General features: G+C 39.3%; 1 protein-coding gene across 5 annotated transcripts in view; it reads left to right on the top strand.

Annotated features, from left to right (window-relative positions):
• LOC145451175 (uncharacterized) overlaps positions 1-13,521 on the top strand; it is a 31,638-nt gene that overhangs the window by 15,645 nt on the left and 2,472 nt on the right. The window contains exons 3-6 of one of the 5 annotated variants that reach the window (XM_080329676.1): positions 4,796-4,894; positions 4,957-5,055; positions 6,100-6,195; positions 8,319-11,913. In XM_080329676.1, the coding sequence (XP_080185802.1) occupies positions 4,796-4,894; positions 4,957-5,055; positions 6,100-6,195; positions 8,319-8,335 (311 nt within the window). In that variant the 3' untranslated portion in view covers positions 8,336-11,913. Of the gene's footprint in view, positions 1-4,795; positions 4,895-4,956; positions 5,056-6,099; positions 7,077-8,318; positions 11,914-13,521 lie in introns of those variants that run through there. The other 4 variants (XM_080329674.1, XM_080329673.1, XM_080329677.1 and 1 more) reach the window with 4 other exon arrangements.

Below are 13,521 nucleotides of genomic sequence, written 5' to 3'. Positions count from 1 at the left end.
CAGCTAGCGGGCATTTGACATGTGATAGAAATCAGGTTTTTGGAGTGGTTTTAAAGGGAATGTTAAGTTCTCAAATCGGAAATAAGATATTTTCCAGTTATATATTGTCGAATACTTGAAAATGGAAAGTGCCGAAGCGGGCCGCGTGTTTGAGGCCACTGTTTTAGACGATCAGTAGAGTTTGTGACAGTGCTTTATAACAAACATAAGAGAGATGGCGCTGCGTAAGCCTTGCTATGCTGTTTTTAAATCCCGGGATTTCATTCGGATTAATCCCGGGATCGGGATTGCTTCAAATCCCGGGATCCCGGGATCGGGATTTCCCGGGGTCCCAACGCTATCCGATACCCAAAGTGATATTTTCATACTGTGTAATGTGCGCATGTTTCAATTCACAGTCGCACATTCCGACACTAGGCTTTGTGCGGGTTGTTGGATATGCCATTGCAATCGATTATTAAACTTCTTTCCCGCCGGTTAAAATGGAAATCGAGCGTGCGTGTACTTTTAGGTTGACAACTCTAGTGAGTTTAATACGTCTGTGATATACTTGAATACAGAATGAATTTCTGAATACAAATCTCAAACACACAAGTTGAAAACGAATGATTTGTTTTTTAATAACCTAAAAAAGTACTTTTGTTTTGGTATTGGACTTGCGTTCTGATATTGATAGATGAGTTGAGTAATATGGCCAGTTTATAAAATCTCGGTAATGTTTTTGGTACCTTAAGTCGGGTGATCAATTATAAAATCGCGGTAATGTTTCTTACGTGTGCACGTTATCATTAAATTAATACGACTACATTTTACTGATGGAATAAAAACACAGGTCTGTGATATGTGAATACGACCGAGATTGATTAATATATAGTTTGCAGTCGTAACGATTGTGTATATTAGCGAAATCGTGTCTCCTTTTCTTTGAATAAGTCGGATAAGTTAGAAAATCAATGTGGTAATAACTACGACCGTGAAGAGTTTCTCACATACCGATGTCTTACATTATAACATGCGGATTCACTTGCAGGAATTGCTGCCATTGACTGAGTATTCAAATCTCGTCGTGTGCACCGAGTAGTAATTACTTTTTGTTATAGAATAGTAACCACTTTACAGTTGAATAATGGAATATGATGAATACAACTGATATTGACATGGGGCGTTGGATGTGGTGTTTGTAAAAGTTCAGTTTGAATACTTTTCATACGGATTAACTTGAAAATGTTTTCGTAAGTGACTCTTTGGAGTATGGTAAGATGTTGAAATGTCGAGACGAATAGAATTTACATTACCAGCTTCTACAAAAAAATAACTAGTTCGCTAATAAAGTTGTAGTATTTCGTGATTTGTCATTATTCAAATCAATACGCGAATATTACAAGCGAGAAACACTATTCGTATTAACGATTATAACACAGTGACATGTATAGACTTTGAATAATATTATATTGGCGTCGAGGTGACGAATTACCGCATTCTAGTAAGATTCAACTTGAATTGTGTATAGTGCAGGGGTCACCAACGTGGTACCCGCGGGCCCCAGGTAGCCCGCTAGGACCACATGAGTAGCCCGCGAACCTGTTTAAAAAATAGTTCGAATAGCAGCATTTACCAATATTCGTCAGATTATTACCAGTGAGCTTCTAAATATATAGATTGATTGACTTAGCTATTCTTGTTTAAATCACGCTAACTGTTAGCGGCTAACACGTAACTTACAAATGACAACACATATATATATAACACTTAAAATGATGCTATCAAATATCCTCAAACTCAATTACAATTATTACTATACCAAGATGTAATATAATCACAAGATATCGAAGACGTAGAATACGGCGCACTGCCCATGCAGGCGACATGACGGAATGCCATCCACGGTCTTTTCGAAATGGCGGGGGGGGGGGGGGGGTTCCGTTATGGTAGCTCGACGTCCAGGACAATGCCAAAGTAGTAAGCAACATTACTATTCGGTAGCAGATAGCGGTGAAGTACTAGTAGATAGTCAATATCTGTATGTCCATTACGTATGCCTATTGTATCTTTTGACACAGCTTGTTTCTCTTACACTCAACGCAGTGTAGTAGCCTACCATGTTTCTAACTTTCTGTAATCGATGCTGCTGTCAGGTATAATGAAATCTGTCATGTCTGGATGCTGAACAGTTGGAGATTGAAATTGTAACACCGCAAAATAACCTCCACCTCAAAGCCCACAAGGCTGCAGCAAACTTTTGGTGCCTTGTTGACACGGAAAAGTACAGTGGTGTATGCGCAGCAGCTATGAAGGTTGCAAGCGTGTTTGGTTCAATTTATCGTTGTGAATCAGCCTGTGCGGACATGAACTTCATCAAAAACAAACACGGAACATGTCTCATTAATGAACCCCTGGAACATTCACTCAGAGTTGCAGTGTCAAGTTGCATACAAGAGTACAGCGCACTAGTAGATAGCATGCAATGCCAGGCCTCCCACTGACTGATATAGAAACAGATAACATGATGTCCACTGTCCAGTCTAACGTGTGATATGATTTATTTCAAAATTTGATCTGACTGTTGTTGTATAATTCATATAAACATGGTGCGAAGTAATTCGTGATTTCTTAAAAAGTCTTGGTGGCTAGCTAGTTGAAATGAACGGAAATTCAGTCTGATACGGGCAAACAATGGGAGTAAACGGTAGCCCGTCGATTCAATCAGTACCCAAAAGTAGCCCATGGTTGCAAAAAGGTTGGTGACCCCTGGTGTAGTGAGTTTCATTTCAAGTTGATAAATTAGCACATTGATTGACTTTTCTCATGATACTCATGATACAACTAAAGTCAACCACTATTCCGAAGTGTGAAAACATATAGCGACCGAACAAACAATCAGATGTGGTCAAAGTAGTCAAGACAGCTACTCAAGTAGAAGTAGAAGTAGCGAAGAAAAAATCTACTCAAGTACGAGTAGAGGTACTTCTTCCATAAGGCACCTAAAACTACTTGAAGCAGAAGTAAAATTGACTGACTTTAAATCTACTCAAGTAAGTAAGTAGTTTTGAAAACAGTCTCAATTCGTTCGCATGGACTGTCAAAAGCTGTAAATTGAGCTATGCGGAAGGTGCAGAGAGCATGATTCGTATTGAAGCATCCCATGAGATATCAATTTTAGACAGAATAAGCATTCTTTCGGACATGGGATGCAAATTATAGTATTGATAGAAGAATGCGATACTAATCCTTTGTTTACTAGAAGACCCCGTTTTAGAGAATATCATGGCATGGCGCCCTACCCCATATTATAAGGCCCCAAGGTTAGGCGAATAGCAATACTGAGAAGTTGTATCGGATACCGTTTCAACACTTTGTGCGGTTAGTACACGTTATAATAACAAATATTGCGGATCATAAAATTTATATTTAGTGTAGCTTTATTTTCGGAAAATAGAGTCAATACTACACTTGCTTTTATACTTGAACAATCAACATGTATGTTCTGCGGACAAAAGAACTGAAAGTAATTGGAAATCAGACTATGATACTCGGAATTGAAAGTGAAATACATATACCCCTTCTAAAAAGCGGAAAATATATTTCATGTCTTTTGCCCATAAAGCTTCGAAGGTGATCTGCTAAAACAGTTGTAACGTTAAAAAAAGTCGAATTTTCCAGATTAGCAGGACACGTCATGGGCTGCTTACTGAGACTTTTGTGAAAACATATTTGTGACTCCATAACTACTGTGCGCGAAGCGCAACAAAATTTTTGGGCTTTACTTGACTTTTATGAATATTAAATGTTGGTACTCCGTGAAAACAGCCCCGAAATTCCTCAGGCTATCTCTCGTATTGGGGGATTAAACTACTTCTACTTGACAAACTGAAAATAGCGAAAAGTAAGTAAGTAGATCACAAAATATTACGAAGTAGAAGTAGAAGTAGAGAAAATCAGATCTACTTGAGTAAGTACCAGAAGTAGAGGAAAACTACTTGAGTACTTCCAAAAAGTAGAAGTACTTCGTTACTGACCACCTCTGCAAACAATCCGAAAACGGAGCTGAAAGTTGGTCAAGTCAAGTAATATTAAGGTTGCGAAAATATTAGACTCTTAAAAAGATTAGAGTTGGAACAATAAGTGACAATTTGTTGGTATTCAAGTCACCACCGGAGGCGGTTCTGTTATTGGTTACCCTTGTGAGCGATCGGTATGTCTGTAACACCAAGTCACGAGTGTTGTTATTAAACTCCGCCAACACCTAATGAGCTCACGGACTCGTTGAAATCTTGAAAGAGATCTGTGATCTGTGTCACCCTGGTTCGGAAGGACCTGTTTGCTTCTAGCGGTTACTCCTAGCGTATACCTCAATTTATTTGTATTTATTTATCCATCTAACTAACAAAAATTTTTGAGAGAAAGTTATGATTTGTGGCATGATAGAGCTACCAAACGGAAAAATGTAATGGTGTGGTGTGATCGCACTTTTGGTCCACTTCCGTTCTCTGTACACATGACAGAATATCTCCATTTCGTTGAGTGAATCGATATCCTTTAAATGCGAGCGACGGAATTAATATGTTATAATTCGGGCGTAAAACTCATATCGAAGTTTCTCATTATGAACCATATCATGAAATAGGGTTAACAGCAATATTTTTTTAGAATTGTTTAGTGAATTGCATCCAGTTTACGATTCAACGCAAGTGAATTTTGACTGCACTTTTCTCCGAAAATTGCATGCTCAGTCAAGTGCTGTCACTGTCATGCTGTCTGAAGAGATGCAATATTTTATAGATATGCTATTTTGCAGATACAGATACAGATCATCTTGCTGGAATTATCATTTCCGTCATCGGATTTTTGTCGAATGTATTATTTATAGGGATACGGATCTACGAAAGAAAAAGATGTGAGTAAGAGATATATTTAGACATAATCGTAACTGAATATACGAACATTCTCATTCTCCAGTTTATAATTGGGACAAGGAGGTCACAGCTTTATATTGTGCCCAAGGTACTTGCGTAGTTGTTTGGGCTATATCCATTGGAATATTCTTCGGATTGCAAGGTAATTTGTAATGGATATATAACCAATTTAGGTTTAGTGGCCATAGATCATCAATCAATACAGCCGCAATCCTATGGAACAATGAACGATACGAACTTATTTATCTTTGCTATAGTATGAAGCTCTTCTTATATTCAGGATTATGTGTGGGCCAGGGTTGTAACCAAGTCACAAGGCTCCGAGTCACAAGTCAATTTCACTTTTATAATTTTGACTCGAGTCAAGTCGAGTCATTTTCAACTCACCACCGAGTCAAGTACGAGTCCAAGTCATCGATCAGAGGGTCGAGTCCGAGTCATGGTATTATGACTCGAGTCGAGTCCAAGTCAATACGTTGACTGCTCAGTTCCCAGCTAAAATCTTGTTAAACTCACTTTTTATAACTCTGTTTGGTGATTCTGAATGGTTGGCATTTATAATATAGTGATTTTCCTCACTTTTAGCAGGTTCTGATCGCATTCTCACGTGCTAGTACCAATGAACGAAATCGCAATAGGGTGTTTACGTTACTATTCTTCGAAATTACGAAAAAATATCGGTCTTGGTCGTCTGCGTCTCGAGTCATATGACTTGGTTCGAGTCATGCGCAATGACTCGAGTCCAAGTCGAGTCAATACACAAATTGACTCGAGTCGAGTCGAGTCATTTCCGACTTTTGAGAAAATGACTCGAGTCTAGTCGAGTCATGACTCGAGTCATTACAACCCTGGTGTGGGCTTATGACGACGCATTTGGAGGTAAAAATTTGACATGATTTCTCTCCTTCTACCCGATAACAACAACAAAAAAGTCTGAATCTGTCCGGCGATCAAACTTGAATTCAACAGGCCTTTGACAAAGTCTTTGATACATTCAGAATACTGATTACATCCAAAATTATCATACTGTCGAGTTTTTCTTCTGGTGCAGCAGATATTACCGTGACATCCTCGGGACAGACATATTTATTATAATCGGTATTTGCCTACTCGGCACGCATCAAATGAATATAGGCCTAATATCTAGAGACCTAATTAAGTGAAGACACGACTCACTTCTTTTTAGGTAACAATGCTGGACGCATTGCCGGAATTGTCATTGGCTCGCTCAGCATAGTGGGCATGATCGTATGCGTCAGCATTTATGCCTGGATAGCAAAGAGTAAGCTGCGTTCTTCATGCAGATTCATATGTGCCGTGAATGCAATGGTTGAGTTTATTTCCAGCTGTGGTGTGATCGGTGGGAGAATTAATTTCATACCACTTACTCGGAAACCATTCTCAAACTCAAAACTCTAGTCCTAATAAACAGAGCATTCCCCAGACCCTAATTCCAGTGGAGATTTGGTGTATTGAAGTTTGAGCAATACTCTCTCTTGTGTCGGTCGGTACTCGGAAGCTGTGACAGCATTCGACAACTTGTTGCTGTTGTCGGCAATCCGTCGTCGGTTGTCCGCATTCTGTTTGGTATTACTTGGAGTGTTAATGCAAACAAAGCGAGACCATAATATCTGTCATCATTAATACAGGGCTGACCAAAGTGTGATTCCTATTGCTGTGTCTTTCATTGCAGGAATATTTATTTTTGTGACTCCGTAACCACTATCCAGGTATAAAGAATTTCAATTTTTTTTTGAACAATGCAATAAACCTTTTCTGAACATTTTGGCCTAATAAAAATAAATAAGCCAGTATATTGGGAAGTTTCGGATAAAGTAATCTGTTTGAACCACAACTTTCCCAATACAACATATGGGTGGAATAAATGGTTACTAGGCGTATTTCAGTACAGGATAAACTAATGGATCATCGTAGAAAAATATTTGTGCAGCGCAAAGAATAGCAGTGCGCATGCCTGCTCTGTAGAGTAGCCTATGTAACAGATCACGAGTTATTATCTTGTTATCATTGAATCGGAACCCAAGTGAATTTTTTGAATTGAGCTCTTAATCAACGACTGAGTGAAATCGTAAATCTTACCTATGGTTGATGAAATGCAAGGGTTAAACTTGAGAAAGACCAAAGTTGTTGGTGCTGAAATGAATTCGTCCACGTTAAACTGTTGGCCGCCGGGAAAGATTTTTTGATTGAAAATTAGAAGAAATACGAACTTTAAGATCACATTACATTCGTGTAAATACATGGGGGGGGGGGGTTAGTAAAATAGGTGCTTTTATCAGATTCCCACCAAAGGTATCATAGGAATCAAGAAACGGCACTTTGAAGTAACGAGTAGTGTTTTTACACTCAATCCAGCTAGTGTCAATGAGTCAAATGGACCTATTATTATGGAGTTCTATCCCTTAGGTCTAAGGGGTTCTGTTTTGGTGTACCAACCAAATAAATCCCTAAAAGTTTGCACATGTAATTTGTAAACGGAGCCCACTACACCCTGGGATATATCTCCATACGGATAGTGTGTTTAACTCATCTTGACTTATCGGAAGAGTGTGTGAAAGCACGATCAGGTTACAGAAAGTGTCGTTTTCTTTATTTACACTCCACGCTATGGTGGAAATCATATATATCTATTTTAACCCGTGGATTTACAGTGTACAGTAGCTTACATTAAGAGCAGTCATTTGGTTTGCTGATCCAATCGAAAACTGCTTCAGTCTTTTGGTGGTGAGCGTCGCTTGCTCAGTGGTGAAAAATACCATATATCCAGTAGAACTTGATGCTGATGCAGTATTTTGTTATGGTCAAAATTTAGCCTAATACATTGTGCTTTTCCCACTGCTAGCACTAAAGAAAGCATGTTGAAATAGGGAAGCACGCATTGTTACGATAGGGTTGCCATATTTTCGTGGCTCAAATTCCGGACACTATTTAGCGCCCATTGGTGGGCTTTAAAGTGAGGTATGAACAAATAGTCTTGCAGTATGATGTCACAATAGAAATGATTTGCCCATCTATTGTATGCAGGAGTGGATTATTGGCATCTGGTTTGTAGTCGCGTCAGGCGTGAAAAATTGTTACACTTCATGAATGAACTCTGTCAATAATATTTGTTCATCCATATATTACTATTAAAAGTTTTAACGTCTCACCCACGTGATCAGAGTTGACAGTAGAGTGGTGGTATTTTGTCCCGGACGCAGTTTGAACACTCAAATTCCGGACGCATGGCAACCCTAGGTTAGAATTACAAAAGTAATGAAAAGGAGAAGACTGTATATTTGTGTTTGACCAGGTAGTACAAGTGGTGTGCAAAGTGATCTATAATGGCTCAGTTTCAAATCTTCTCGTCAATAATTTTGACTAATACATATCCTTCTGTTTCAGCGAAAACGATCAAGTAAGTTGGGATTTTTGAAAAGACTCATTTGCTAAGCATTCAGCGGTCATTTCAGGCATGTTTTGATTTCTTACTGAATATTAATTCTGTATTGTTATAAATATGAATGTCTCACCCATCCCTTTGACAATACTATACTTAAAAAGACAAAGTGAAAAGATATTTAGTACCAATATTACTTTTTAACTCGCTAAATTGACCACGATATTGGAGTGTGGTTTTAGACACGTGACACAATTTGGTTACCATAGGTTCACTAACATTACAGTTACGTATCAAATACATTTCTTTTATTATGAATTGTTCCGTGGAGCAAGTTCTCCCGAGCCCGACGTATCTACATTCATAGTGGTTTATCGTCACAGTTGAAGGCACCAGTATATAGTTGTCTCTAGTCACCTCGAAATACTCGTTGTTGTAGTGCTAATTTCATTTATCGACTGAACTTTATAAGAATGCTACATGCCATCTGTTAACGGAAACTGCATTTCGTATACAATTTGGTGGCTATATTGTGAATCGCACACTTTCTGTACGCAACACTGGTCAAAACATATTTTAGGCAGACAAAGTAAGAATGCTGATAATGGGTATGGGGCACTGATGGGCACATATTTTTAGGCGGACAAAGTAAGAATGCTGATTTTGGGCGAAGGGAACTGATTACGAATATCACCTTATTTTTTCAAATTTGCCCAGATTTTCAAGATAATCCATTGGGTATTTTGACTTAAATCTCATATCTTCGCTGCGTGCGCCATATAAAAAAACGGTTTAGTCGTGATAGAAAGCTCAGAAATTCAATCTACTAGTTATTTTTACACACTGTTTAAAATCATAGTATAGCAACATCATTTATTCAGGGTTATTAGATTCATCCTGGTTGGATACTACTGAAATTACTTTACATTATTTAAATCAGTTTTATGTCAACCACCTATTGTAATTCAAAGTAATAAGTTGGAATATAATATCAGTAATATATCTTAAAACAAAGTCGTGCAATGCCTCGAACTTTTCCAGCAATAGTCTGTCATGAAATGATATGTTCATCTCATTGGCCCTGATATATTTCTTCTGTTATTTTAATATATTTCAATATGAATATACTATTCAATAATATATTGATAAAACCCTTCCCTTTGCTCCTCATTCTGATCACAAAGCCTATCAGGATATATATCAATATGACTGAACAGGAAGCGAGATTTAATGCTCATGCGTGCTTCCAGTTTTCCTTATGTAGTTAGCGATTTTCGGACCAGCTGTATGTAGTTGGCTGCTTTGTGATCTTCCAATGCGATCTATTTACTAGATCCTTGATGAAGTGAGCCCCTGTCTTAATTTGAAATTGGAGTGTTTCATCTGTATTCGAATCCGAGGTCCATAAAAGACAGCAGCTTTAGGCTTCTCGTTGGATTGGGATATAGGGGAGATGTGGTACCGATGGATCACTGGGACCGAAAATACTCTAAAATTCTCTATGATAATTCCATGATTACACACCGTGAACTTGTCTACAGTTGCAAGCTGGCAAAATCTTTCCTCACATACAAAAAAAAAATCGACGTGCGCGAGCTATGGGGTCACTCACAGATGTTTTTTTTTGTTTTTTGGGGTGTAAACTAAATTTAAATCGACATTTAGACCTACATTTTTCTTTGTAACCTTCAACACGAACAAACCAGCAATCATTTTTATTGTGAAGTGTAGGGCTTGTATCAGGCTGTATAATGGCACCTATGATTTTTTTCAGTGCCTTCCTTGGGTGGAATTTTTTCCATTCATGTATAAAATTCGTAGGGTGGGGACCGATGATACAAAAGCCAAATCAAGCAAAATAATCAAGCATACTAATCATGAAACAAGTGAAACGTGCCTACGTACAGAAAATCTTTATGTATTAATTGCATATGATGTTTTATCGCTGTAACGAGGTATTTGGAAGTCACACTGTCGATTTTCGGGCAATATGTATGTACCCTCAAATTTATAAGTTCGAGCCTAAATCGAAACGTGATTTTATGACAACATTTGAGTTAATATTCATTCTATGTTTTGACGGTTGCGACCAAACATTCTTCTTTGGCTTGCCGTAGCTTAGAATCAGTGGCGGCTCGTCCTATAGGGCAACTGGGGCATTGCCCCACCTAAAATTCTGTTCAATAACAATTTAACCATTTATAGACGCACAGCAATCAATATATACCGAGATCACAGCGAAACCCGCGTTCTTCTTGTGCTTTCGCTTGTAAATGCCCATACATAGCGAAGTCTCTGCGAAAATCGAATTCTCTTCTGTGTCTTCGCTTTGTGAATGCCTAGCCGGGGCTTGCCCCGGTAGCGCTCATAACAAGCTTTCACTATCTATTCTCTCAAAGCCGCGCACAATAAAGAAACGGTGATTCACTCTCTCCTATTCGTAAAATGGCCGAGCAACCGGGGCAAATATGCCTGCTCGCCCCTAAGGTGTGATGTAACAATCGTATCTATATCTGAACTCGGTTACCGTAATATGCGTTGAGTCGACTTTTGCTGGTATAGGTCGATTTTGACGGTGTTTCGCAGCATGATAATTCTTGAAACTTGGTATGATATGTCGTGCAGGTAGTATTTAACACTGCTCCAAGTTTCAGGCTTGCTACTTAAAGATAAGGGTAGTAATTCCGTTTCCGAAGTTCAGTGTGTGCTGATCTATCATGTACATAGTACAGCAGACAGATTTTACTCAAAAGCCGGTATTGGTCTCCATTGATTTTGACGATGTTCTATACCGAGATCGGTCATGACATTTGGCACGGTAAGTGTTAGTATCGACCGCTGTAACACGTTTTAAGTTTGTCACTGAACTATGTGGGTGGTAATTTTGTTTCCAAAGTCGACTAAGACCTGACTCTTCATTTATCGCTAACAAATTAGCGTTATTGGTCTCTATTGATTTTAACGATGTTCCATACCTAGATCTGTCATGAGCTTTTGCACGGTATGTCTTGATTTTAGTATCGAACGCGGTGCCAAGTCTTAAAGTTGACACTCAATGATTGAGGCAGTTATTTCGTTTTCGAGGTCGAGTATGGTAGAGATGCGCGCTGATCCGATACTTAGCCTACCTACGTCATTACGGATCTCACGCAAAAGCCGGTGTCGGTCCGTGCTAATCTATAGTCTGCGTTCCATAACGAGATCGGTGATGATATTTCCAATGGTATATCTCGATGATCGCATGAAACAGCTAACCAAGATTCTCGGTTTGCATTCAAATATTCACATAATTTTATGTTCGCCAATGTCCATTTCACTGTGAAATTGTGGCCTTCAAACCATTTGCTTACAATCCCCTGTCAAATGCGATAGCTATTTCATTTTCGATGTCGGCCAACAGCTGATCATTCGATCAGCCTATTCCTCGATCTATTTTACTCAAAGTTCGGTGTTCGTCTGTTTGTATTGATTTTGACAGTGTACATACCGGAATGGGTTATGAGATTGCGTATGCTACTTCTCGATGATTTCTTGTAACAGTATACTAAGTTTACGGCTTTTATTCATGTATTTATTGATTAATATATTTTCCAACGGCGATTTCGCAGCAGACTTATAGACAGTAAGCCGTATGTGTTGTGTCACAGTCTCCAGTTTCAAGGCCAAAATGTCCTATGTTGTTCCGAGACCGAAGTTCCGAGGCTGCTGTCCTTAGTTCTTCAAAGACCATTCAAATTGATGTTCTGGATTCAATATGACAGGCCCAATCTATGAGATAACAATTGCGTATGTGTCCGAACTCGTTGACCTTTCCAGTTAGGCTTACGCAATCTCTCCAGTTCTAGTCATTGGAATTAGTCAGGTCAAGTCAAGTGCGAACATGAATCGCATTGAATCTTTGCTCCGTACGTAGTTTACGCAGTTGCCTTTAGAGCGAAAATGAGAGGTCTAGAAGTTGTCCAGTCTATTGATCCAATCGTACGCCGGGTGCCTCCGCTTTGGTTGCCTATTATCACCTGGTCGTAACCAGAGATGGCCACAGTCCGGTTCAGGAGCCGGAGCAGGATTTCAATGTTTGTTTACCTGGCCGGACGGATCCGGATTTTGAATTTGGGGCGACGGTCGGATTTTAGCCGGATTTTTTTGCTGTGATATGATTAATTAGCATTGTTCTGGCAGGATTTTTTCGGATTCCGGACTGGACATTCACCAGCCGGATTTCTTTGGACTCTGAATTTCCAATTGCCAGCCGGATCCGGATAGATTCGGATCCCGAAATTTTGGAATCCGCCCATCTCTGGTCGTAACCACCAGCTCAGTGGTCGTAACACACCAGGATCGTGTACGAAACACTTTCGGACGGGCTTAGAAAAATTAGGGTCTATCGATTTGCGTAATCTCTAACTCTACCATGAAATCATAACGCATGCTACTAAGGATGACCTGATACTTGATTCGTAGCATAGGGACGATTCTTAGTTCACGCACATTTTGTAAAATAATCCTTTGATTAAAAATAAATTAATAAAACATTTGTTACCACACTTCAAGTCACGGCTCACCGGCAAACCTCTCGCGGCACCTACGTTAAAATCACTGTTGTCGGGAAATTCATGTGACCATCATAAAGTTACTTTTTTACGTTGGAAAACGCCATTGTGACGTCATGTTGATAAAAGTCGCTCGCAGCCCTTGCCCCACCCCCCGATATTATCACGAGCCGCCACTGCTTAGAATATAATACTGAGCAAGAAACGTCACGTTTGAGTTTTTTAGGGTATATGTGTCATAGGTCCCCGGGTCGTGTGCCATTGGACCCACCGGGTGGGGACCGATGATCCGTTCGAGCATCAAATTTTGAACGTCCATAAATATTTTTTGAAAAGACGGATATTCATGTATATGTGCGCGATAGGTAGAGCTTGTATCAAAGTGCAGAGCCAGCAAAAGACCTGATGTTTTCGGCTGAATATTTTGGGGCCAGCGATCATTTTCCAATTTTTGATCCATCGGTACCACATCTCCCCTACTTGGCATACCCACTTTGTTGGCTCAACAGGAATTGTCCATGTACAGGTCAAAAGAGATGAGACTCATAGGAGTATTGAAGTTAAGATTAAATTGTAGTTACAAATTGGGCGATAGGGGGCGCTGAGAAAAATGGGGTGGGTGTATGTTTAGAAGGATGTACTACTGCGTCGTGTTGAA

The sequence above is a fragment of the Botryllus schlosseri genome, chromosome 11 (genome assembly GCF_051294905.1).
Source record: "Botryllus schlosseri isolate E-star chromosome 11, Bs_hap1, whole genome shotgun sequence".
NCBI lineage: Eukaryota > Metazoa > Chordata > Ascidiacea > Stolidobranchia > Styelidae > Botryllus > Botryllus schlosseri.
Note: the sequence above shows the minus strand (reverse complement) of the source record. Positions and strands in the feature narration are given on the sequence as shown.